Source organism: Triturus cristatus, chromosome 9 (genome assembly GCF_964204655.1).
Source record: "Triturus cristatus chromosome 9, aTriCri1.1, whole genome shotgun sequence".
NCBI lineage: Eukaryota > Metazoa > Chordata > Amphibia > Caudata > Salamandridae > Triturus > Triturus cristatus.
In genome coordinates, this window is record NC_140592.1 from 861,762,263 (window position 1) to 861,787,853 (window position 25,591).

The window sequence follows — 25,591 nt, forward strand, 5'->3', positions numbered from 1 at the left end:
AGCTCTTCACTGATTTGACCGGGACTGGGGGGGACCTAGCTCAGGGGGCCAGAACTGCGAACCCCAATGAGCATGGCTGAGTCCGGGGAGAAGGAGCTCGGTTTTCCCGGGGTTCAGTTTTAGCTGATTCAAGTTCATCCAATGTTGGATATGGATCATAACAGTTTGAAACGTTTTGATGGCATGAGGTGAGTTTAGAGGGAGGACAATCTGTAAATCATCGGCATAGTTGTAAACAGTAATGTCCCATTTCTGAAGTGAGTGGATCAAGGGCCGGAGGTATAGGTTGAACAGGAGTGGTGAAAGGGAGGAGCCCTGAGGGACTCCACAGGTCTTGGGGGTTTTTGTTGCGGTATAGGGGCCCAGGCGGACAGCCTGTGTTCTTCCGGTCAGGAAGGACTCGACCCACTTAAGGGCGGTACCCTGGATGCCTGCCTGTCCGACACAGTGGAGAAGGATGTTATGGTCCACTGTGTCGAACGCGGCCGAGAGGTCCAGGAGTACAAGGGCTTGGGGGATCCCTGCGTCCGCATTACTCCTAAGCGTGTCCAGGACTGCCAGAATGACGGCCTCAGTAGAGTGGGCAGGTCTGAAGCCAGCTTGGTTGGGCTCAAGGTGGCAAGAAGATTCAATAAAATTAGACAGGCATCGGGTGACGTGGGCCTCCATTAATTTGGAAAAGTAGGGAAGGAGGGAGATGGGACGATAATTGGATGGTTCCGCGGGGTCAGCGCCAGGTTTTTTGAGGAGGGGCACTAGGATGGCCTCCTTGAGAGAGCTAGGAACGATGCCGCTGCTGAGTGAGCCATTCAGCAGGGTTAGGATACAATCAGGTAGATTGAGGCAGATATTCTGTAAGACAAATGGCGGACAGCAGTCGTTAGGGGAGCCAGATTTGACACGAGTAGCGAGTTCCGCTAATGAGATAGGGTTCAGAGCCGGGAAGGTGGTAAGAGTCAGGGGGTTGTTGGAGGAGGTGTCCGAAGAGTGTGGCTGGGATGGGGAAGGGATAGAGTTTTTAATTTTTATGATTTTTTCCACAAAGAAGAGGTTGAGAGTGTCACATGTTTCTTGAGTGGGGGTCTGTGCTGGGAGGGTTCTGTCGTCTGTGGTGAGTTCATTCATGACTTTGAACACCTCCTTTGATTTATTAACCGCACACGAGATCCTATTGGAAAAAAGTTCCGATTTTGCTAGGGTAATGGCAGTTTTGTCTTCTTTGCGTGCAGCCATGTAAGACAACCTGGCTGAGTTAGAATAATCGCGTCTCCAGATTCGTTCCAGCTGGCGCGTTTTTAATTTGTGATGCTTGAGGTCATCAGATAACCACCTATAGGAGTTGTGATGCCTAGTGCGGGGGAATTTGGTAAGGGGGGCAAACTGGTCGCTGGCTGATCTCTGATAAAAATATCAACTAAAAGGTAATTCATCGATACGTATAAACCCAGAATTAAAATCTTGATTACGATTCCACCAGTTTCTAACTCGAATAAACCTTGTTCTTTATTTTCTAAATTACTTTTCAGTGACTACTTTATCAACAAGTACCAATTCCCCATTTCGCATTCTTACTGTTTTTTAAGTAAGTTTCCCCTCTTCTCTTTGATGGTCAATCTGTGGTTATCATTTCTTGCACCTATGGTGCTCACTATTCACCCTTGGGATCTTCAAACTTTTTCTTTGCTAAACAGGCCAATCTATCGCAAGTCCTATAAGAATTCGATCGTCACGATCATGGCTAATCCACCCTGTTCACTTTAGATACTCTATTCAAAATATCTTTCACTTTTCACGTCTATATCTAGCCATCACTATCATCTATTTCTTTCGTATTATGTGGTTCGTTTTCTCACATTCTCTTCAGTATGTAACTGTTATACTCGGAAGAGCTAATTTTAATCCCACAGCCAATTTCTTTGGCAACTATGTCATCCCGACACCAATAAAAATTATATTGTTTCATATGTTAAGCCAGTGTACCTTTGATCTTTTCAGGAAATATTGTGTGGCTTTCCTGACGAAGGCGCCATTGCGCCGAAACGCGCGTCGAAGATAATCCATTGCCGCAACTCCATTTATTTTGAATGTTTATATTTCGATTTACTTTTATTATTTCAGATTGCGTTTATTGAATAAGTCCTTTTATGTTATTGTGTCTGCATCTTTATTAATATTTGGTTAAAGTTTTGTTCTTTTTTAAAAACTTATGTACATTTTTATAAATTGAATTGTGTTTAAGTTCTTCACTTATTTAAACACAAAGTATGATTTTATATTGTCATAAATAAAAAAATGTTTTAATCTTTATCATTGTATGGTACACTGGTTTTCATTAATAGTTTTTCTTACATTTTTAGTTCTATATCTCTTGACCGAGTGGCTGATATCTATATCTCATGTAATTGCCTAGGAATATATTCTTCATTGTGATCTCAGCCAGGAACCAATGTCATTTCCTATAACGTCGATGTTGTCAGTGGGATTAAAAACTGGGCGGGTGTCGGCCAGGGTAGTGAGAACGCCCTGGGAATCATATGTGCTCCATTTCCGTGAGGAGCCACCAGCAATCAGAGGAGCAGGAATCCGGCCGACGACAGTGATGGAAGTGTCAACTAAATGATGGTCTGACCAGACGCAAGGGGATATTACTGGCTGAGACAGAGCCAGATTGCAGGTCCAGATCTGGTCCAAGATATGGCCCTTGATATGAGTGGGTCGGGTGACCTGTTGGATAAGGTTTAAGCTGTTAAGAGACTCAAAGAGCTCAATAGCATGGGGGCCGGCGTTGGTATCGTTGAACCAGTAGTTCAGGTCGCCGAAGAGGGCGAAGCTGGAGTGTTGCGTTAGTAGATTGGATAGCTGTTCGCTCATGATGGTAGAGAAGGATGGCATAGGATGTGGAGGCCGGTATAAGAGGAGAAAGGTGAGGGCACCGGCGTCAGTTTCCAAGCTAACCAGCAAGTTGTCCACCTCTGGAAGGGGGAGGGAGTAAGAAGAAGTAGAGTTCAGGCGCTTAGATATGATGGCTGCCACCCCACCCCCGGGCCGGTCACCGGGGCGATCGGCGTGGAGGATGTAGTAGTCAGGGCGGAGGGCCGCCAGAATATCTGGGAGGGATTCTGATGTTAACCAAGTTTCCGTTAGCAGGAGTATGTCAGGGTTGTTATTAGACAACAGGATGTCAATATCCTCGTGGTGTTTTACTAAAGAGCGGGTGTTCAGATATGACACCCTGATGGAAGTGGCGTTCCTGGTCGGTTTAACTGTAGGAGTGCGTCCACATGGAGAGGGTAAAGCAGGGCGCATAAGGCCGGCTGTGTGTATACAGCTATGGCAATTAGAGAGCTTGTGCTGAGTATGAGATGGGACGGCCAGCATGGTTTGCCCTAGGGCCCGACCTGGCGCAGACGGGCTTACCTTTGGCGCGTCCGAAAGATGCACATGATTTATGGGTCTGGAAGGGCGGTGGTGGGGGGGCATGGCCTCTGAAGGGGGTGTGGCCTGCGGCCTCGCCGAGATGGCGACAGGAAGAGATTGTTTGCTCTGGGGGCCTCGGCAGCGCTAGATCCACTGCGCGGAGCACAACCGGAGCAGAGTAAGTGACATGTGCTACAAGTTAAAGTGACAATCAAATTATTCGTAAATTTTTTCAAAAGAAGTAAAAACGCTCTCCGATTCCGCCTCAAGAGCTCGGTTCAGTCTTAATGACAGGCGCTTGTATTCAGCGTCTCTTTATAGGGCGGCGGCGGGGGGCGTGGCATGTGAAGGGGGCGTGGCCTGCGGCCTCGCCGAGATGGCGGCAGGAAGAGATTGTTTGCTCTGGGGGCCTCGGCAGCGCTAGATCCACTGCGCGGAGCACAACCGGAGCAGAGTAAGTGACACGTGCAACAAGTTAAAGTGACAATCAAATTATTCGGAATTCGCAGTTAGAAATAAGCAGTTTTAGGACACTTCTGGTATAGCTAGAAAGTCGAGACTCGGAAACTAGACCCTAGGATAGTCAATACCCTTGTGAGCACCGAAGTACCCAAGTTACCCAGCCCACGGGCTGCGGGTGCATAGGTGTGAACTTGCGTCGGGTTTCGTCGTGGACTTCTATGGATGCCTGAAGGAAAGTTGCTGACAGGCAGTCAGTGAAGAGTGTCCGGTGGATCCCAAGGCTGGGATCAAGAAGAGAGGATACCTGCAAGCAGAAGGGACAGAGTCTGGGTCACTAGACCGTGACCACGTGGAACCAGGAAGGAACCAGGCGATGTCGTGAAGATTGCAGGTGAAGAGGTGAAGCTTGTCGCAGCAGCCACGGGTACCCGGAGACGTCGAGGACGACCAGGACCAGGAGGCGAGCTGTCCCACGAAGGCTCTTGCTGTCGGCGGCGTCGAAGTTGGACTAGGACTCACCAAGCCTTGGCAAGCGGAACCCACGAAGAATGGAGGACTTGCTTCTGGTGCAGACCAGGAAGGTCTGGGGTGCTTCTCTTTTGCAGAGGAGCAGGAGCCAGTCTGGAGGAGCCAAACCAGCAGTGAAAATTCAAAGGTGTGTCGTCGCAAAGGCCGCTAGCCAACGGGTAAGCAACTGGACAGACGCGGCAAGCAGGAAAATGCAGAAGGGCCCCACGCAGGACTCGTGGAGTGTGGGGGGCTGATCTTCGGTGCAGATGGTGCTTGGGGTTGGGGCTTCTCAATCCCCGGTGCACAACTTCGAGGGTGCCTCAGAAGCTGCGCTGGAAGATACTCGCCACTTTTCCCAGATAGCCGGTCCCACGTCTCTCGTCGCCTCCACGGATCTCAGCTCGGCTGTGGATGTGGATCAGGGTCGGAGAAGTCTGGAAGTCAAGGCTCTGGTCGGGCTCTGCAGTCGGTCCCTCGTAGAACTTCAGCAAAGCAAAGGGTAAGTCTCTTGATGGTGCCTGTTTGCACAGGGTAGCCACTCCTTGGCCACAAGGGAGATTCTTCAGTCTTCTTCTTTCGTCGAATGTCGAAGGTCCAGAGTTTCTGTTCAAGTTGCAGGTTCAGGATAATCTAATCTCCTGGGGCCCAGCTACCACTCTTATACTAATCTGGGGGGCTGGGTTGCCTGCTAGGTCACGCCTTATGGGTGGGACCTGGGAGGGGGGTGGTTACACCTGTAGGAGAGTAGGGTCTGCAATCCTATGATCACCCAGATTTTTTGCTTTTTGCTTCATTGGTTTACGACTTTCCCTGGCTGTGAGCCTGCCAATCAGACCCACAGCCTAGCTGTTCTCTCTCGAAATAAACACACATGTACATTAGGTGCATCCACTAATTGGAACTGGGCCGCCTTATCAGTCCCTGTATCAGCATACCACAGGTATCCAGGGCATCGGTGTACCCAGGGCCTACCAGGGGCTGCAGCATGTATTATGCCACCCCTGGATGGCCGCCCAAATCTGACACAACTGGCTGCACGACAGCTGGGGCAAGGTGGTGTAATCACCCGTTGCTGTAGGTGTAGTATTCCTATACCTAACCCTAAAATGGACACATGGATTCCTATCAGTCACTCCTATGGCAGGCCTTATCAATCCTGAAGGCAGAGTGCGGGGAATCATGTGGGATGGTGCTCTGGCGCGAGCTGAGCCCGTGGACGGCTTGCGGAACCAAGTCCTAATAGCCGTTCCATGGTGACGCGTGCCAACTACCTTAAAATGCATTATAATCCTCGCGGTTACTTGCTAACTCTGGCATCGCATCACCCACACATGTCGAGTAAGGTGTCATACGAATTGGAATACGAACCCCTCGCCAATTCTGGCGACGGGGTTAGCATTCCCCCCTTTTAGAGGGGCACGACATGGAAGTAACCTTGAACCCCGGTTAAAGTTGACTCAAGCCTCAGCATCACAAAATGGATGCTGCCACCAGACACAAGTCTGACCTCCTGCTGCTGGGAGACCTTCCAGCGAGGGGAGCTTGGACAAAGGGTTTCCTGTCGAGGGCGGTGTTAGCACCATCCCAGACAGGGTTTGTGTATCCCAGATAGGCAGGGCTGAAAGGAAGGTGATTGCAAGTGGCACCCCGGTGCTCACTGTGCATAGCCCGGCTCAAACCAGTTTCGGGGGCACACCAGCCCCTGAGCTGGGGCGAAGCCGGACAAAGGATAGGGGTGTAACCACCCCCCTCCTGGTCCCACCCATAGGTAGGACCTAGTCATGGGCCAGCCCCTTTTCCTAGAATAAAGGTGGGAGCGGGTCCCCTTCCCAAATTGGATAATTCTGAATCTTGAACTACTTTCCACGAAAGGAACTCTTGACTATTTCTGAAGACTCTCCCTTGTGGCTAAGGAGTAGCCACCCTGCACCAGCAGGCACCACCCAAGCGCTTGCGGTTTGCTGTACGTCTCTCCCACGGATCAAGACTGCCCAGCTCGACGAGACCCGGGTTCCCTGCCATCTCTGACCTCTACCTACATCGTCAGCCCAGCTGAGATTCGTAGGTGTGACGAGACCTGCGGGACCGGCCATCTTCAGAACCTGCACGACGCTTATCTAGCACGCCCACCGAGGGACCCTCGAGTGAGTGCACCTAGGGTTTGAGAAGCCCTAACCCTGAGCGGCTCCAGCACCGAAGTTTGCCTCCCCAGCATCCACGAGATCTGCGTGGGGGCCCTTCTGCTCCTTGCTGCTCACCGCGTTGTCTGACCACTCGCCGACCGGCTTGTGGCCCTCTTCACGACGCACCATGACAGACTTTCATCACTGGTCTGGTTGCTCCAGACTGGCTCTTGCTCCCCTTCAACAGAGGAGTACCTCGGACCCTCCTGGTCCACTCCAGACGCCATCTTGACTCCACCGCGTGGGTTTGCCACTGCCAAGACCTGCTGCCCCACTCCTGGGCCCAGCATCATCGACAGCAGACACCTTCGTGGGACAGCTCGCCCTCCATCCTGGTCGCCGCCGCGCCTCCTGGTCCGAGGAACAGCCGAGTCAGACGTCATCCACTCACCTGGTCGAGGTGACTTCATTCGGTACCTTCCTGGTACCCACACGATCGCTGGCTAGCGGTTGAGAACTGAGTCCCCTCTGCTTTCAGGTTCCCTTCATCACCGATCCAGGCTTGGATCTCGCTGAACATCGACACTGGTCGCCTGCCAGCAACAACTTCTTTCAGGCTCCTGAGACTACAACGAGGACTCCCGACATCTTGCTGAACCCCACGTAGCCGCAGCCTCTGGGCTAGGTAACTCGAGCATCTCGGTGCTCCATCGTAGGTTCACTCTACAAGTGTCCAGTTCCTTTTTCGTTTAGTCCCACTGATCGGATTCCTCCGGAATCAGTAACTTTAAACTTTCTAACCTCTCCCATTCCACTTGCAGTGTAAATGGTTTCGTGCCCTTCGGGCATTTGTGTAAATTGTGCAACCAGAAGTATTTTCCTAAGAGTTTTGTATTGTGCTTAGCTCCCCGACTCAAAGAGCCAGGGTAGTCTTGTTATAAATAAATATCCTTTATTTTCATAACTTGTGTGGTGTCCTTTCACTTGGCGTTCAAGGGGTATATGTGATGGTAAACAGCTGGCTTAACACGCCCTCTAGAGTTTAGCCTGAAGACTGCTCTTGTCCACGCTACTAGGATAGCTGGTCTATAAGGTTGACTTACAACCAATCATCAATAAGGGTCGTTTGGAATGATACACAGTGATCACTAGAATAGTGAGCACTACATATCAGGCCAACTTCTCACAACACCCCCTTCCCTTTGTCCAGTTTCGCGCCAGGACTGGGGCTGGTGCGCCCCAGCACCGGTTTGAACTGGACTATGCATGGGACACCTTGTGTGCCCCAGGCAGTGTCTCGTTTCTTTCATCCCTCCCTGTCCCAATACACTAAGGCCTGTCTGGGGTGGTGCTCGCACCTCCCAAGGCAGGAAACCTATTGTCCAAGCCTCCAGTGCCGGGATCACTCCCAGCAGCAGGAGGTCAGACTTGTGTCGTGGCAGCAGCATCCATTTTGTGATGCTGGGGCTCTGGTTAACTTTAACCGGGTAAGTAGGTTTCAACATGTCTTCTCCCTCTAGAAGGGAGGGATAATATCCTCATCACCAGAAATGGGATGGGGGTATTATTCCAAAGTGTTAGACACCTTACACAACATGTTTTGATAAAGCCAAACCATAGTTACCATAACCGTTTAAGATTATAAGGCACTTTAAGAGTATATGGTAGGCTATATCATAGAACAGCTATAAGGACATGGTTCCGAAAGCTGCAGACAGGCTCAGCTCATGCTAGAGCACTATCTCGCATGTTACCAACCACTCTGCCTCCAGGATTGTTAAGGCCTGCTATAGGAGTGGCTGATAGGTACACATGTGTCTATATAAGGTAGGTATAGGAATACTACACCTAAGCAAGGGGTGATTACACGACCTTGCCCCAGCTGAGTGATCAGCCAGTTGTGTCATAATGGAAGGCCAGGCCAGGGGTGGCATAATACATGCTGCAGCCCCTGGTAGGCCTAGGGTACACCTATGCCCTGGGTACCTAAGGTACACTGTACAGGGGCCAATAAGGTGATCCTATCCAATTGGGTTATGCACCTAAAGTACATAGTATTAATTTAGAGAGAGAACAGCAGGGCTGTGGGTCTGATTAGCAGGCCCACAGCCACATCCAAGTCGAAAACCAGTAAAGCAAAAGTAAAAAGTGGGGGTGAACATAGAAAGCAGACCCTACTCTCCTATAACAATTGTCTTATAAAGGTAATTATTTCATGGTCTAACCCCATTTCCTTCATGATCCTCCAAGATGGGAATGGGTTACGCAGTCAGAGGGTGTACTTCGCTATGAGCAGACTCAGGTTTAAGACATTGATCTTGAGTGCCTCTACCTTTTTTAAAGCCATATAGGGCCGGGGTCAGGATGTTATTTGTCACTGCCCAAGCCTCCAATCTGTTTAATAGCACTCCGCCCATAAGTTTTGCCATGCTATCAAGGAGTGAGATTGGCCTGTAGTTTCTGGGATCTAATTGGGCTCCTTTTTTGTAAATGGGTATTAAAACTGCTTTACGCCAAGAAGCAGGCGGACTCTCTTTGGCTATGGCATTAAATACACTAGGAAGCAAGGGTCCCCAAAGATCAGGGCAATCTGTAAAAAAAAGTCTATTGGGGTGCCATCTAGGCCAGGCGCCTTATTACTAGTGCATTGTGCCAAAGCTACACTTATCTCTAGGTTATTAAAAATAAGAGCAACATTAGGTGGAGAGACAGGGTCTTCGCCCAACATCCGGGTGCCCCCTCGCTTTCCATTAAAGATTTTACTGAAATGCTCCACCCATGAATCCTCATCCACATGAGTGTCCAGGTTAGGATCATAATTCGGTTTTAAAAATGGGGCGTTGATCGTTGACCAAAAATACCTCGCATTATTTGTGACAGATGCTTTGAGTAGTTCTTTCCAAGCTGCTTCTTTCAGTATCTTTAGCCTCTTCTTCCTGGCCGTAGAATACCTTAGGCGAGCCTGTTTCACAAGGGCTGGGTCTTTTGGTACGCGCGTAAGGATTTTATGTAGATTGGAAAGTGCTTTAGTGCAATTCGGGTCGAACCATTTTGGTCCCTCGCTCTTTAAGAAATTCTTTTTTAACAATCAAAATAGTTTCAAAGGCCTTAATAATAAACTGGGACTCCAGGTTTAGATCTAGACATATTACTATTTCTTTTAGTCTGCTAGACACTACCCGGGGAGAAGGACTGCCTTATCAATGCTCTCCCACTTAAGTGTTTTCCCTTTCTTCCTTGCAACAATGGGTTTTATATGTGAGACATAAGAGCCAGGGATAACTACCCACTGCATGTGACAGGATACAGCTGCGTGGTCACTAAAACCCAAAAATTCAGCTGTCCTATTACTGAAAACTCCTGCCAGTGTAGCATAGGCTATTATAAAATCAATCATGGAGCTATTTAAGGTGGAGCAGAAAGTTTCTAAAGGGAGGCCGGTGGATTCCGACAGGGGATTCATTATCTCCAGGTTTTTTGTAACAATTAGTTTATTTAATACGTTCCCATAATGATTGTGGCAGAAATGCACATTACCCCTCCATCCTCGTATGTACGGCCACAGATTGATGTGAGTGCAAAAGGGCAAGTGTGTGAGTTAAAATCTCCCATCCACAACACTACTGGATCTTTCTTGCACGAGCTAATTAGCCTATTCATATTTTCCTTCACTATAGACAGCTTTATACATCTCACCGCCAAATAGATTATAAAAGTTAATCAATATTATAGTATTGCCTTCAAGACCCTTAAGGTGTAACATATTAAAATATTGACAATTGTGAGATGACAATACTTCAAGTCTCAGTGTTCTTTAAAAATGTCACAATCCCGCCCCTCGCCCTCCCAGCATTTGAGGCGATTGCGGGAGTGTAATATGACCTATAGCTGTCTATATTAACAGGACCCACTACCCAAGTCTCTTGCAAGCACACCAAGTCAAAAGTGAAAATGTACTTTAGCCAATCTGGATCCAACATTTTCTATCCCAAACCTGCAATGTTCCATGTGATGGCAGTAAAATTATCCATGTCCTTATTCGGTGCAGCAATCTGAGACTCCTCCATAGTCCACAGTCAATCACAAGCATCCAGGTCCGGCAAAGCCATAAAGCGGTTTGAGGTTGGTAATAATGGTACAGTATTTCCTCTGCACTGCAAATGTGATAGGGCCTCCGCTAAGGGGAAAAAAAGAGATTGTGGGCCTTGTTGCTGTTTGTACCTTGCTGGTGCGTCAACGGTTTTTAAAAGCAACCAAGAGGTAGGGAAATATTTGTGTTAATGCTGATTGTTAGGTAATGAATGTAATAATTTTTCTGCCATAGCCTGAGATTTAAGAGTTAAAACCACACAGTCCCCTGTGATAGATTTGGCTTGATTCCCAAGCCAAGAGACTCTGCGGGCCATAAAAATGTAAAAAAGTCCCTCTGACCAGTCATTAACAGTTTTATGAATCCAATGTCAAGCTTTGTGGATTAGCTGGGTAGTGCTTTCAATTTGATCTCTTTTAGAACTGAAGTATTGGCCAAGATGACCAAGTAAGGACATGCAGCTGGTGGGAGGTTTAATCTCGGCCCCTTATCCACTATTTGTGAAAGAACAGGGCCCCCTGCCCTTATAGTTGAAATACCCTGTTCTATGTCCCTAGAATCCAGAGGGGTCGGGGCACCATCACTGATCCTGCTCCTTGATTCGAGGCTGATACCGGGGGGAAACAAGCAGCACTACAGCGAGCTGGAGGGTGGGTTAATGGAGTCACACTGAGATTGATGGATTACCACTGGCGGGGAATCTGCACTGTTTTTCACCAGGTCACTCCGATCACCACTTACAGGATTTTGCAACTGCCCTGTGGAGTCCTCTCTGGCCCCACCGTCACAAGGTGGCATATATGTTGATGATACTAGCCCCTTTACTGCCTTTTCAATAGATTATAAACATAGGCTTATGGGAGATAAGAGCGCTTTCAATTCTTCAAGGAAATCATCCAAGTTCAGGGTCTTAGATGGGTTGACTATTTGCTGTAGCTGTGGTTTCTCCATATTACCCCTGATGTATTTTCTGGTGCAATTTTGCATTTTCTTGGTCTCTTGGAATTATTAGTGCAAAGGTTTCTAGAAGGGCCCCTCTTTCTTTTTGGGACATGTACTGCAACCAGTGGTTTTAATCCCTCTGATATAGGGTTATTACTGCCCATTGTGGCAGTAATTGAGGTAGAAGGGCTTTTTGCGGCGTGTTTGTCCCCAGTGTGTTTGGTATCTGACCCTCATGGATCATATCAGATGTCATATCCCTATTTGAGGCATTATCCATACCCATTGATAGTCTCCTCTCTGCTTGATCAATCTCTAGTGCTCTGGAAGATGAGGCCTTTGCTAGGTCCAAAGAAGTAAAAGTTACCTCCTCCGTTGGCGGGTGAGCTGTCTTCCTCCTTCCCGTATTTACAGCACTCTTTTTCACCATCTTACGTGCCTCACTTTCACCAGGCGTTAGAGGGTGAGCCCAGTTCAGCCTCATCCGGGCGTGGACGGGCCCGCCCTTTGTCCAGGCGCGTCCCAGTTCCGCGGGAGCATGGCGCTCCTTTCAGTACAAGTCTTCCTCCTCCCTGCAGGGTCAGTTGGGAGATAGAGTCTACACAGCACGGCTCTTCCCCAACATCAGGCAGGCAGGAACAACTGTGGCTTACCAATTCCCATGAAAAAGAAGAGAATCTTCAGGATAAAGGGTGTGAAAGGAGTCAGAAGCCTCCTTGCCTCAAGACCCTCATGGGTGATGCAGCCCGCTGTACGACATTGACCAATTTTATTCAGTGAAAGGAAACCAGTCCTCCGAGAGGTGGAACCATAATGCCGAAGGGACTATGAACCAGAAGGAAAATTGACAATTAGCAATGCTCATGGAATACAAGAATACAAGGTATTCCAGAAAGAGAAATCAATAACACCCTCTGCAGGGGTGAAGCAGAGAAATAATTGTGAGACTAGAGGTTCAGCCTAGTTATAGCCCTATAAGGAACCAGGAGGATCTGTGGCAGGAAGCCATCTGGCAATGCATAATGAGGTGAAATAAAAAGTGCAAACACACAAATAAAAGACAGAAGTGGAAACACTGTTGCAGGCCACAGTAGAAAACGAAGCCAGGGAGAGGAGTTTGCCTCTTAGTACATTGCTCCCCCTAAGAAGAAAAGTTGCCCAGTAGAAAAGACAGGTGCTATAAGACAATCCCTCTGATGGTTGTATTGGGAGCTGGCGCAAAGCGAATGCACAACCGTTACATTTCAGAGGCACACAACCAAAGTCCCTAATAAGGGATATTAAATACTGGAAGATCAGAAAAAGACCTACAAGGCATACAGCAGATATTCCCTGCAGAACAGGGAGCAAGGCTGCAGTGCATCCACACAATTCAAGCAAATACTCACTAGAGAACAAGATCTGGGGTAGAAAACCAGCCTGCAGAAAGTAGTCTGTAAGAACAGGTGCACATAGGTCCAGAAAACAATATACATCCCAGAATGTGGGATGCACATCCTGTCCTTGACATTCTAATAATAAGAAATGTACCTGCAGAGGACAGGAACAACCCATCAGGTGTGACCCATAGATATAAAGGGGACTTGACAAGAAAGCCAATGGGCAACCGCCCCAGAATGGCACAGATGTTAACAAAAAATGTGACAGCTCCCCGTACAACCCTAGTTTGGGAGATCATGGCGAAATGGTAGAGTTAAGATTCTACTCCACTCTGACTTACTCGATATCATCGCAAAGCAGAGTCAGCCAGTGCATCAAAAAGACAGGCGCCATCAAAAGGCATATCAATCAAAGTGACTTGCACAGCCTCTGAAAAATCAGAGGCACGAACCCAGGCGTGGTGACGTAACGCCACAGAGGTGGCCATGGCCCAACCAACTGAATCAGTGGTATCCAAACTACAATGAATAAGCCATTGAGCTGCTTGTTGCCCATCTCGAATTAAAGGGACAAGATCGTCCTGGATGTCATTGGAAAACAAGGGCAGCAGACATATCAATGAGTCCCCAGGCAAGATGTATTGATAGAACGCAGAGCAGAACTGGTGTAGGAAAAAATATGTCTGCCACAAGTGTCCAGTATCTTGGAATCTCAGTCTAGAGGGACATATGGAAGAGTCAGGATCTTAGGAGGCGGAAACGGCCTGTACCACAAAACTGATAGGAGTAGGGTGGCGGAAAAGACAAACTGGATCACCAGGGACAGGACGGTATCTATGCAAGATAGACCGATCCACAGGGGTCGCTGTATCAGGTTTAGCTCAAGCCCCCAACAAGATGTCATATAGAGAGTCACTATAATAGAGCTCTTGCTCAACCCCGGCTTGGCCCAGATGGAGGACCTCAATGAGGAGATCACTCGCCAACTCTACAGATGGAAGAGATAAATTCAACACCACAGAAACATGCTAGAGCATGTCAGTGTGCTTATGAGGAGCTCGCCTCCGAGGCAAGCCCGGAGGGGGGTTGGAGACTTGAGGCCCGAGGCTGGGGAAGACTCTAAGCCACTGGCTTCAACCAACGCAGTTAGCCAGCTGTCCTGCAGGGGTGGCTGGATAGTGTCAGCCATGGGATCCGAGGACCCCAACAGTGCGCCATCATACCCCATTCCTCTGAAGGGAAAACCAGAGGGGGCGCCGCAGAGAGCGGAGGGATGGTGTTTAATTTCGACGGCATTACCGACGCCGTGCCCAACTCTGAGCTGCGCTGAAGCAGCATCGGGAGAAGAAAGTGACGTGGTGTCGATCTGCACCGCCATCATCTAGGTCTGCTGATCGAGCACATGCGCCTAATGTGTGAACCCCAAGTGACTGTGAACCGATGCCAGAATGGATTTGATGATCGAATCAGAATGCCTAACTGAAGCAGAGGGCGAACCCGCTGGCGTGGATACAGTCAAGGTACTCCTCATATCCTTGGGGCCCACAGGCGCTCCAAGGTAAGGTGAAGCCTCATGGATAAGATGAAAAGATTGATAATATTCTTGCAACTGGGTCATAGTTGCCCCGGCTCCAGGAAAGGTAGAAAAGCGTGGGGTATACTTGAGTGACAGCTCCGCAACCACGGGAGAAGAGGCCTCAGGCAGTGAAGTCGGAAGAGGTCACGACTTCGGCCGCCGGTGATCAGACTTACCTCGGGATGTCAATAGAGAACGTCGTCCACGGGAATGGCTTTGGGCCCCGCGAGTGTGCTGTGGAGTGAGAGGTGATCAGACTTACATTGGGATGTCAATAGAGAATGTCGTCCACGGGAATGGCTCTGGGCCCCGCGCGTGTGCTGTGGCGTGGGAGGGAACCCAAGAACGACAGGAGAACTTGGAAGGCTTCCATAGCCGCACCACCTGGAGCTTCACCAGACGTTCCCTCAGTGCCTTCAGACAAAGTTGGCGGCAGGAGTCACATTCGTCATAGTCGTGGTGTATTACCAGGCACCACATACAAATAGAGCGAGGGTCTGTGGCCTACATTTGCTGACCACTGGACCCACAAGGTTTGAAGCCTGAAGACATATAGATAGGAAACGCACACTGTTCCGTTGACAAGAAGTCAAAGTAGGCCAGAAAATACCCGGAAGTACAGCTACTAAATCCACCTTGAAGTGGGGAAAAGACAAAAAATTACATCAGTGCGTCAAGGGAGGGCTTATATGGACATCATCCAAGTCACATATGGTGGTCGATGTCGCTACGGAGTCGCTTTACGCCCTCTACTGATGTACAGAGGTCCAGCTGTGAAAAGTTTCCGGATACAGTTTGGCGCCTGGGGAGAATTCTAAGGAAAGAAATCAGTTTCTAGATGTATTTAACAGATAATCGAACTCACCTTTGCAGTAAGCATCAGAAACCTTCTGTGAACATTGTGCTTTGTAACTTGTCTACATACCAATACTCCTAAGTAATGGCCTACCCAGTCTCCATCACTGGGACCTCTTGCCTTCATATCTGGGACATTAAATCTGTGTAGATAGAATGCATAGATCAAGGGTGGACTTTTAATAACCCCATGCAGGTGCTACACAAAACCATGGTATCCTTTGTGCTTGAGCTGGTAATGTCCATCTTGGACAACTCAGCCAGCACATATCAAAATGCAAAGAGTAACAAGGAAATATTGATAAGAGTAAGTACAAAAAATAACCGTCAGAGGCTCGTAAGTGCTCAGTAATATCTAGATAGTTCACTAGGTTTATCTAGCGAGTTTATTTCAAGTGCTGTGTACCAGAGCACCATACTAACTCTTAACGCTACGAAGATAACAGAAATTATCAGAATAATTACAAAGGATAAGAACTCAAAGGGTCTTGCCTGGTTGGACCTATTTTCACTAATGTAGGTGCAGCACTAAAGGCTGTTTGAGCTGGTAATGCCCATCTTGGGCATTACAGCTTTGACAAACAGGGCCTTCTACTTTCAACAAACATGTGTACCTTGCTAGTAGAGGGTGGTATCCAAATCGTTCTCATGGTCCAATGTGCCTTTCCACACAAGAGGAGAAAAATACCAATCCCCACCACACTCCCCACCTCCACTCAACTTTTTAGTTGTGACAAAGGTGAGAATGAAGAAGAATTTTGTTGGAGACTTTTACAACACTTCTGTTCCACAAACAGTGCAAACGTGCAACTGCTCTTGTGGTGGTGAACTAAGTCTTGGTAGAAGCCTTGCAGACATTTGTGTATTTTGCTTTATTGCAGATAAAACTTACAAGTTATAGAAATTTGAAGGGGTTGCAAGAACAGCTCTAGCATAGGTTTAAAAATGTTGCAGTTAAAAATCTGTTATTTCTTAAAGGGCATGGTATGCCCCCACTTTTTGCTGAATTGCTGATGTACTTTGACTGAGTGTGCCCTGGGCTCCTGCCAATCAGGTACCCAGGGCATATGTTACTTTCCTAAAACTGCAAGAAGCCTAAACCCAATTAGCATCTCTGGCTACATGTCAACCCCTGGTAAATGGTACCCTTGGTACCCAGGCCTTGTGACCAGAGAAGGCCCCTAAGGGCTGCAGCACTTATTGTGCCACCCTTAGAGGCCCTGTACCCTGACACACACACACTGCATTTGCAGGCTGAGTGTCTTGGTGCAGAACAAAACAGAGTCGACATGGCACACATCCCTGTGTGCCATGCCCACAACACACTGCCCTGGCATACCTTGGTCACCCCTGTAGCTGGGTGCCCTATGCCAGTGGTGTGGGTACAGGTGCATGAGCCCTGTGCCCCTATAGTACCCAGGTCCATTCCTGGGCACTGTAAGTGCAGTGCTGCCATTTAAGAGTATATGGTGCTGGGAGATCGTCAACACGAACTCCACAGCACCATGATGGCTACACTGAAGACTGAGAAGTTTGGTATCAAACTTCTCAGCACATAAAACCCACACTGATGCCAGTGTGGGATTTAATGTAAGATGCATGACAGAGGGCAACTTAGAGTTGCCCCCTGAACCTAACCTACAATCCACGACCTGTCTGAGGGGCTGCCTAGGCTGCCACACAGCAGACATGTTGCTGGACCCCTGGGTAGAGAGCCATTCGCTATCCTGGGCCTGCAACAATGCACATCCTGGGCGAGGTGCTCGGTCTCCTCCCCCAGGATGGGCAGGGGAAGCTTCAAAGGCATGCCGCCTTTGTGAGCTTCTCCAGGCCACTTGCTGTACTCAGCAACTGGCCCCCACCGGTTCTGACCCCCACTCTGGCGGGAAGACTGGAGGGAAACCCCAAGGGAAGAAAGGGGGTGTACCAGCCTCTGCCAACCCCACACCTCAGGTGGGGGAGACGAGGAGAAGCACATCTCCAGGCTCTTGCCATCTTGAAGATGGGGAGCCCTGCCCAATCAGGACTAGGCTACTGCCCCCCTCCCACAGGAGAGTGGCAGGATAGGGGGTCTACCCACCCCAGGGAAGGGACCCATTGGTCCCTGCCCTTTACCTACCTGTAACGACCCTAAATTTAGTATTTAGGGGCACCCTGAACCTTCCTTCCTCAGATCCAGATTCCGAAACAAGCAAGAACAACAAGAAGAAAGAAGACCTGCCGTGCTGCTGCTAACAAGAGGAAAACACCAACTGATTTGGCCACAGCCCTACAGGCATGTCGACCCTCGAACCTGCTCCTGCTAAACCCTGGCGTCTCCAATGGTCAGCAACCTCAAATACCCCGGAGGACCTGACTGCCTTGTGACTGAGCATCTGGGACTCCCACGAGCAGTGGTTCTGCTCAAACCAAGTAACAATCCCCTGGCACCAGCCAGGAACCGCGACTCATGCACTCTGCACCCGCCAAGCCTGGCCTGTGCCGTTGTGGACAAAGACTACGAGGACGTCCCCCCAGCGACTGTGACCCCGAATCCAGCAACCAAGGACCCTCCTCAACGCTCCTGACTATGCCTGCAGCCTCAACACCAGAGACCCCCCCCCCCCCCCAACCGCGACCAGCTGAGGTTAAGATTTCCCGACGCGAAAAAACACCCCTGCAGCCGGCGCCCTGCGGCCCCCTGTGCCCAGCTCCTAGGTGCCAACCTAACCCACAGCTTCCCAACTTACCTCTCAAATTGGTGGTCGCACCTGAAGAATCTTCGTCCCCGAGCTTGCAGCCTTTGTTCGTCACTGAGCTTCTCCATTGAAATCCATTGAGGCCCGACAGCTCAAAAGCACCCTGCTCCCAGCTGCCCAAGTGCCCCTGGCAGTGCAACATCTATCCTAATCTACTTCTCCACTTGCCCTGGGTGAGTGACCAGGAGCCCAGCTCCCACAACTGTGTGGCCTGCTTGCCAGCAGCCACCAACCAAAGGCCCCCTGTCTCCCATAGGATAATATTGGGCCTAACTCCTGCACCTGGCTGCCCCTGTGCCGCTGAGGGTGTAACAACTGTACCTACCTGACCCTGGGAGACCCCTGAGTCTATGCCCAGAACCTTAACTCTGCCAGTCGAGTACTTACCTAAAAGCCGATAACTCACTTTTCTTCCATAGGGTAACATTGACTGGTTTCACTTGGAAATTCTTCTAAGTGTCGAGTTTTGAAACTTTAAAATATTCACTAAAAATCAGACGATCAACGAAAACTAAATTACTCACCTGCTATCAGGAGAGATCCCAGTGCTGGATCTTGGTGCCCAACACTGACCCTGAAAAGTAATTAAAACCGTACTTACCTAGAACTTGATTTTCCTCCATAGGATAACATTGCCTGGTTTTTGCCAGAAATTCTTCTGTCGATTTTTCAAACTTACAAATATTCCTTAAAAATCGCCTGTGTAACAAAAACGATTTCTTTCAACTGTTTACAGGAAATGCACCAGGGCTGAATCCAGGATCCAACCCTGAGTAAGAAAATCATTCGTAAAGTAACTAAAGAACAAGTTACTTACCTTCCTGGAGAACACAACGGCCAAAGAAGCCGTCTCTCCGGACTTGGCTGTCCAGGCAATAATGCTTGGCAAACGTCTGCAGCGAGGCCCACGTTGCTGCCTGACAGATGTCCTGCAAGGGGACTCACCGACCCAGGGCAGGCGTCGCTGCCGTGGCCCGAGTGGAATGGGCCCTCAGCCCAACAGGAGGTTCCTTTTTAGCTAAGGAGTAACAAGCTTTGATGCACAAAACGACCCACCAAGAGATGGTCCGTTTGTGCACCGCCCGCCCCTTCTTAGCACCCACGTAGCCAACGAAGAGTTGGTCGTCCACCCTAAACGGTTTTGTGCGGTCCAGATAGAAGGAGAGCGCACGTTTTAGGTTCAGACGGTGGAGCCTCTCTTCCTCTTTCAAGGGATGTGGAGGCGCAAAGAAGGTGGGCAGCGTAACAGACTGCCCGATGTGAAAGGCAGTCACAACCTTAGGTAGGAAGGAAGGGCGAGTGCGGAGCACAACCTTGTCCGGATGGATAGAAAGGAAAGGAGGCTTAGAAGAGAGCCTGGAGCTCACTCACCCTTCTAGCAGGAAAGCAGTCTTAAGCGTCAGCAGACGAAGAGGACAATTATGAAGTGGCTCAAAGGGAGCGCACATCAGATATGTCAAAACAAGATTCAAAGCCCACTAAGGCATTACGAAAGGGACAGGAGGAAACATGTGAGTAATGCCCTTAAGAAATCGAGAAACAACAGGGAATTTGAAAAGAGAAGGCTGATCAGGAAGGCAGAGATAGCAGAAAGATTACCTTTAAGAGTGCCCAGAGCAGAGCCCTGCTGGGCCAAAGAAAGAAGGAAGAGAAGAACCTCAGAAAGAGGGGCGGAAAGGGGATCCACAGCCTTTGCTGTGCACCATGCCATGGTTTGTTTCACCTACAGGCGTATACCGTTTTAGTGGAGGGACGCCTGGCTGCCAGAATCACATCGCAGACTTCAGGAGGCAAGTCAAATGGCATCAACTGTCGCCGCTCAATCTCCACGCATGGAGGTGGAGCCTGGACAGGTTCGGGTAGAAGACCGTCCCCTGCTGCTGCGACAGAAGGTCCTCCTGAAGAGGCAGTCGTATCGGGGGATCGATTGACAGACTGAGTAGCTCGGGATACCAGTACCTTCGTGCCCAATGGAGCCACCAAGATGACTTGGGCCCGGTCACGCCTGATCTTCTTCAGCACTCTGGGCAGAAGTGGTATAGGCGGAAAGGCGTACAACAGACCGCAACTCCACTCGCAACGAAAAGCGTCCCCGAGCGAGTGCCGCCTTGGAAACTCCAACGCGCAGAACTGCTGACATTGCGCGTTCTCTTCGGTGGCGAATAGATCTAACCAAGGCTCTCCCCACTGCTGAAAGAGGCCTTGCGACACGTTCGAGTTCAGACGCCATTCGTGATCCATCATGCACCGGCGGCTGAGTTGTCTGCTCTGGCGTTCAGAGAGCCCGCCAGATGTTGAACCACCAGGGTGATGCCCTGATGTTCCAGCCATGTCCAGAGGCACAGAGCCTGACAAAGGGTCCACGACCCCACCCCACCTGGTTTGTTGCAATACCACATGGCGGTGGTGTTGTCCGTGAACACCTGTACTACACTTCCCCGGACAGCGGGAAGAAATGCCTTCAGTGCAAGCCGGATCGCTCTCCGCTCCAGAAGGTTGATATGGAGCCGGGACTCCGCCGGAGACCAGAGGCCTCTGAACTCCGCCTCTCCCATGTGGCCCCCCCATACTCGGAGAGACGCATCAGTCACCACTACGTGCTCCGGTTGGGGTAGGGAAAGGGATCTGCCACTGACCCAATCACGATCCGTGAGCCACCACTGCAACTGTCTCGCAGTGTCCTCAGGATGTGGTCGGACAGGTTGCCCCGATGCCGGGCCCATTGAAACTTCAGGTCCCACTGCAGAGCCCGCATTCGCCATCTGGCGTGATGCACCAACAGGATGCAGGAGGCCATCAGACCCAGAAGCCGCAGCACCAACCTGACCGAAACCCGGGATAGAGGCCGAAAGATGGGAATCAGAGCCTGAATATCCCGGACCCGCTGTTCCGGAGGATAGGCCCGGAACTGCGCAGAGTCCAGAACCGCTCCGATGAAGAGGAGCTGCTGGGAGGGACTCAGATGCGACTTCGGCACGTTGATGGAGAACCCCAGCGAATGCAAGAGGTCTACCGTAGTCTGGAGGTGGGAGACGACTGCCTGAGGCGAGCCCGCTTTCAATAATCAGTCGTCGAGATAGGGGAAGACTGAAACCCCTGATCTGCGCAGATGAGCTGCGACCACCACCATCACTTTCGTGAACACCCGAGGGGCACTGGTGAGGCTGAAGGGGAGCACGGTAAACTGAAAATGCTCCTGCCCACCGTGAATCGCAGGTAACGCCGGTGGGCCGGCAGGACAGGGATGTGGAAATAAGCGTCCTGCAAGTCCAACGCTACCATCCAGTCTCCAGGGTCTAGGGCAGTCAGAAGCTGAGCTAGAGTGAGCATCTTGAACTTCTCCTTCCGGAGGAAGGTGTTGACGCTCCTGAGGTCCAAGATAGGGCATAGGCCCCCTTTGCCCTTCTTGGGAACCAGAAAGTAGTGGGAATAACAACCACGACCTACTTATGGACCAGGAATGCGCTCGATGGCCCCCTTGGCAAAGAGGGCCGTAACTTACTCCTGCAGAAGTTGCAAGTGATCCCCCGAAATTCGGTGGCACTGCGGTGGCATGGCTGGAGGGGTCGCCTCGAAGGGGAGGGAGTTGCCCCTTCAGACGATTTGCAGCACCCACCTGTCCGATGTGATGGTGCGCCAGTGGAGCAGGTGATGGCGAACTCTACCTCCCACTGGCGTGGAATGAGCCAGAAAGCTCGGGCTAGGAGGGCTTTGAGGCGGATGCTGCTAGGGTAGATGTGGACAGACCGGCACGTTGTCCCCCAGTACCGCCTCTGCGGAAGACGCGACCGCGCGGGGGTTGGTTCTGCGGCCTGTGGATAGTCGGACGTGAGGGGGCACCCCTTCCTTGGCCACGAAAGGGACGAAAAGCGGAAGTTTGCAGGCGCGGGGCCGAGATGCCCAAGGACTTGGCCGTAGCCCTGGAGTCCTTAAAGCGCTTTGTCGCCAAAAAGGCGATTGCCATCGAAGGGCATGTCCGTGAGGGTGCTCTGGACATCCCCAGAAAAACTCGTGGACTGCAGCCAGGTGTGGTGACGAAGCGCCACCGTGGTAGACACTGCCCTACCCAGCGAGTCCGTAGTGTCCAGTCCACATCGGATTGCATGCCGTGCTACATCCCGCCCCTCGGCAAGAGCCTGGGCGAGCCGTGTCCGGGCCTCCTCCGGGCACTGGGGCAGCACATCCTCCACCGTATCCCACAGGGAGTGGGAGTAACGGTCCAATAGACAAGCGGTGTTAATAGACCGCAATCCCACACTAAGGGAGGAGAACAGCTTCTTAACAAACTGTTCTAGTCTCTTGGATTCCCGATCCGGGGGAGCGGACGGGAAGGAGGTCTGGGAAGTAGAGGCCTGGATAACCAGGCTCTCGGGCGTGGGGTGCATGGACAGAAAACTGGTGTCGCCCGGTGCAGGGCGGTGGCGCCGGGCCACGTTCCGGTCCACAGGAGGTACTGTGGAGGGCTTGGCCCAGGTGCCCTTCAGAACGTCAACCAGTGCTTCATTAAACTGCAGCAGAGGCTCCGAGGAGCTTGCTGACGGTTGGAGCACTTCAGTAAGGAGGTTAGTCCTCACGGCCACAGCAGGTAGCTCCAGCCCCAGGGCTTCGGCCGCCTTGCGCAGTACCACAGAAAATGCAGCACCTTCCTCCGAAGCCACGGTCGGAGGAGAGATGAAGCCAGTGTCAGGGGAGGTGTCAAGACCACTGGCATCCCCCAGCTCATCTGCCCAGTCCTGAGGTAACTGGCCCTGCCGGGCCTGAGGGTCCTCAGACCCCTCCCAGTCGTCACCGCCATCCGATTCCTGGTATACAGGTTGAATGATCGGAGCTGGGCGGAAGATGAAATTGCCACGCATCAGCGTCAGGTGAGGCGCCGTCCCGCGCCGCTCCAACGCCGGGCCCGGACCGGGACTAAACTGGGAAACGGCGTCGTCCGGGGACGGCGCCGGGTGTGGCATTAGAGGAGTCGGCGCTGGTGGAGGGGTCGTGAGGTCGACCGGCGCCGACTGGGGACCAGGCCTGGATCCCCGGGGACCTGCAGCGTCAGGACCGGAGTCGACAACGGCTCGCTAGGCCTCCCAGTCAAGCCTGCGGGGCCCGAAGGCGCGTCGGCAGGCATCAACGGCAGAGCCAGGTTTCTCATTGCCATGAGGAAAGCACTGACCTCCCCCAGAGTCGCGTCAGTCCCAGGGACCGGAGGGTATGGGGACGGGCGGGACCCCTGCGGTTCCGTTGGAGCCGCGTGGGTGGTGCCACCTGAACCCTCAGCCGAGTCACGCGTGGGGAGTCAGAAGAGCGATGTCGCTTCTTCGACTTCTTGCTGTGCTTCGACTTACCCGATTTTGAAGACTTCAACCCCGACGAGCGGTGGTGGCTGCAGCTCCGCGACCGATCCCTCGACCGGAACCTGGAGCGGCGCCGACTGCCGGTACTTGAGTAGCTTGCGGGACCGCTTAGCTTTCGAAGCCAAGGCCCGGCAGTCGAGGAACGCCTCGGCGTCGTGGTCGGCTCCAAGGCAATAGAGGCACCGGCGGTGGTGGTCCGTGACCGACATCAGTTGGTGACAGGAGTCACAGGCCTTAAAACCAGGCATCCCTACCGGCACCAGAGTCGATGCCGACAAGAATAGAACCAAGAGTGTTCGAAAAAGTTTAGTCAAAAAACGACTAAAATGGTATGCTCTTCCCGGATCGGCGCTTACTGGCGTGGAAAAAAGAAGAACTGACGTCAGCGCGTGAGGGCGGAGTCTAAGTACTCCGATGACGTCATCCCGGCGCACGACAGCGATGTCTGACGCGGAGCCGCAGACGACGCCTAGCGACACGCAAGGGTATTGCTGACGAAAAATCTTTCCGGATCCAGCCAGACGCCTCTGGCAAGCACTTAGGGCAGTAGGGAACGCCAGGGATGAACAGCGGTACAAAAGTACCCACGGCACCGGTACAGACGTCGGTAAACATTGGTCCGGTGCTATGTCCAAGTAGGGGGGAGAGGCTGGGGTCGATGTTGGCTGGGGGTGTAGCCGGTATCACCACTGGAATCAACGCCGGGGAAGGTAACGTGCGGTGGACTGGCACCGATCCGGATCCAGGCCTGGATCCATGGGGGACCTGCGGCTCCAAGGCCAGAACCACCGTCATCAAGGCCTAGAGCCCCCAACCAAGTCAGCAGGGCCCGAAGGCACGCCTGCGGAGTCAAGCTGTCCAAAGATGGAGTGGAGGGATACGTACAAGGCACGAAGCTGGGCAGGGGATGCATCAGCTCCCGGAAAGGGAGGGAAGTGTGGAGCCGTCCCAGCGGGCTCCGAAAATGGAGCAGGGGAGTGGCGACGCTCTGGTGACCACGACGCTGACGACTGAGTCGACTGACGCCACCTACCGAAGAGCAAGGGTACTGCTATGAAAAAATGTCTCCGGATTCAGTCTGATGCCTGGGGGTAATTCTAAGGTAAGGAATCTATAACTAATAGTCTCTTTCAGATTTTCCTAACAGATGCAAGCGCTTAGGCAATGGGCAATTTCCAGACACAACATTCGTGAGTATTGTCAGAAAGCAATATGTGGATTATGTATTCAATGCTTAGAGTTCAAAGAAAAAATGAAAATACATCAACATTTATTTGTTAAAAATCCAGTAAAACAAGTTGAAAACTTAGCTAAGTAATGTCACAGTGAGCTGTGTACCCCAGCACCTGCAAATTGAGGGAGAACAGCAACACATCAAATCAATTCTGGTGACTGATCAACTACGGTGATACGTCTGTTAGATCCTTAACTGTTAGTGCAGCGTCACTAGAGGAATTATCGGCTATGTAGGAAGGTGACTATCACTATGGTTACCCCCAACTTTTTGCCTAGTGTCTAGCTGGTTTTTTGACTTAGTTGGACTGATACAAGGTGTACACTAGAATTAGTGACATCATATATCAGGCCAACTTCTCACAGGCTACACAAAAGTTCTAAATTCAGGCTGCATTTTTAGAATATTTCAAGATGAAGAATCTGCATGGGAAAATCCATGTAGTTCAACTAGTACTTTAGATCTATAAACTCATAAGGCGAAAAACATGCCAAATGTGAATCTAGAATTCCCAACCCTTTCTATCATAACTGAAAAACCAATTTTGACTGTGAAAAGCACCAAGCACCTACCTTACATATTCTGGAAACAGGAATACTGCTGAAGGTTCTCAGCATATTTGCCTTCACACCAGGTGGTGGTTCAAAAACAAAAATACGACCAGCACGAAGCAAATTTACCGGCACCTTAGAAAAAAAAAAAAGAATTATTTGTACTCATCTATGCAATGAATTTTACACATACTTTTAGGATACAAAAATTCAGAGTTACCTTAGGATTAATTTCCATAGTCAGGAAAAGTCTGAAACATGCATGAGGCTGCAAAGAATGCAATTTCTTTTCTAGCTGCATCAGCCATCCAGGAGCGAGGTGAACATTTTTGAGCACCACCCATCTAAAACACACAAACTTAAATTAAG

General features: G+C 50.7%; 1 protein-coding gene across 1 annotated transcript in view; it reads right to left on the reverse strand.

The window, feature by feature from the left end:
- Nucleotides 1-25,591, reverse strand: part of DYNC1H1 (dynein cytoplasmic 1 heavy chain 1) — a 1,397,843-nt gene that overhangs the window by 288,180 nt on the left and 1,084,072 nt on the right. Inside the window, exons 68-69 of the mRNA XM_085626346.1 lie at nucleotides 25,443-25,566; nucleotides 25,244-25,357 (exon numbers count right to left, since the gene is read on the reverse strand). Coding sequence (XP_085482472.1) covers nucleotides 25,244-25,357; nucleotides 25,443-25,566 — 238 coding nt within the window. The remainder of the gene's footprint in view (nucleotides 1-25,243; nucleotides 25,358-25,442; nucleotides 25,567-25,591) is intronic.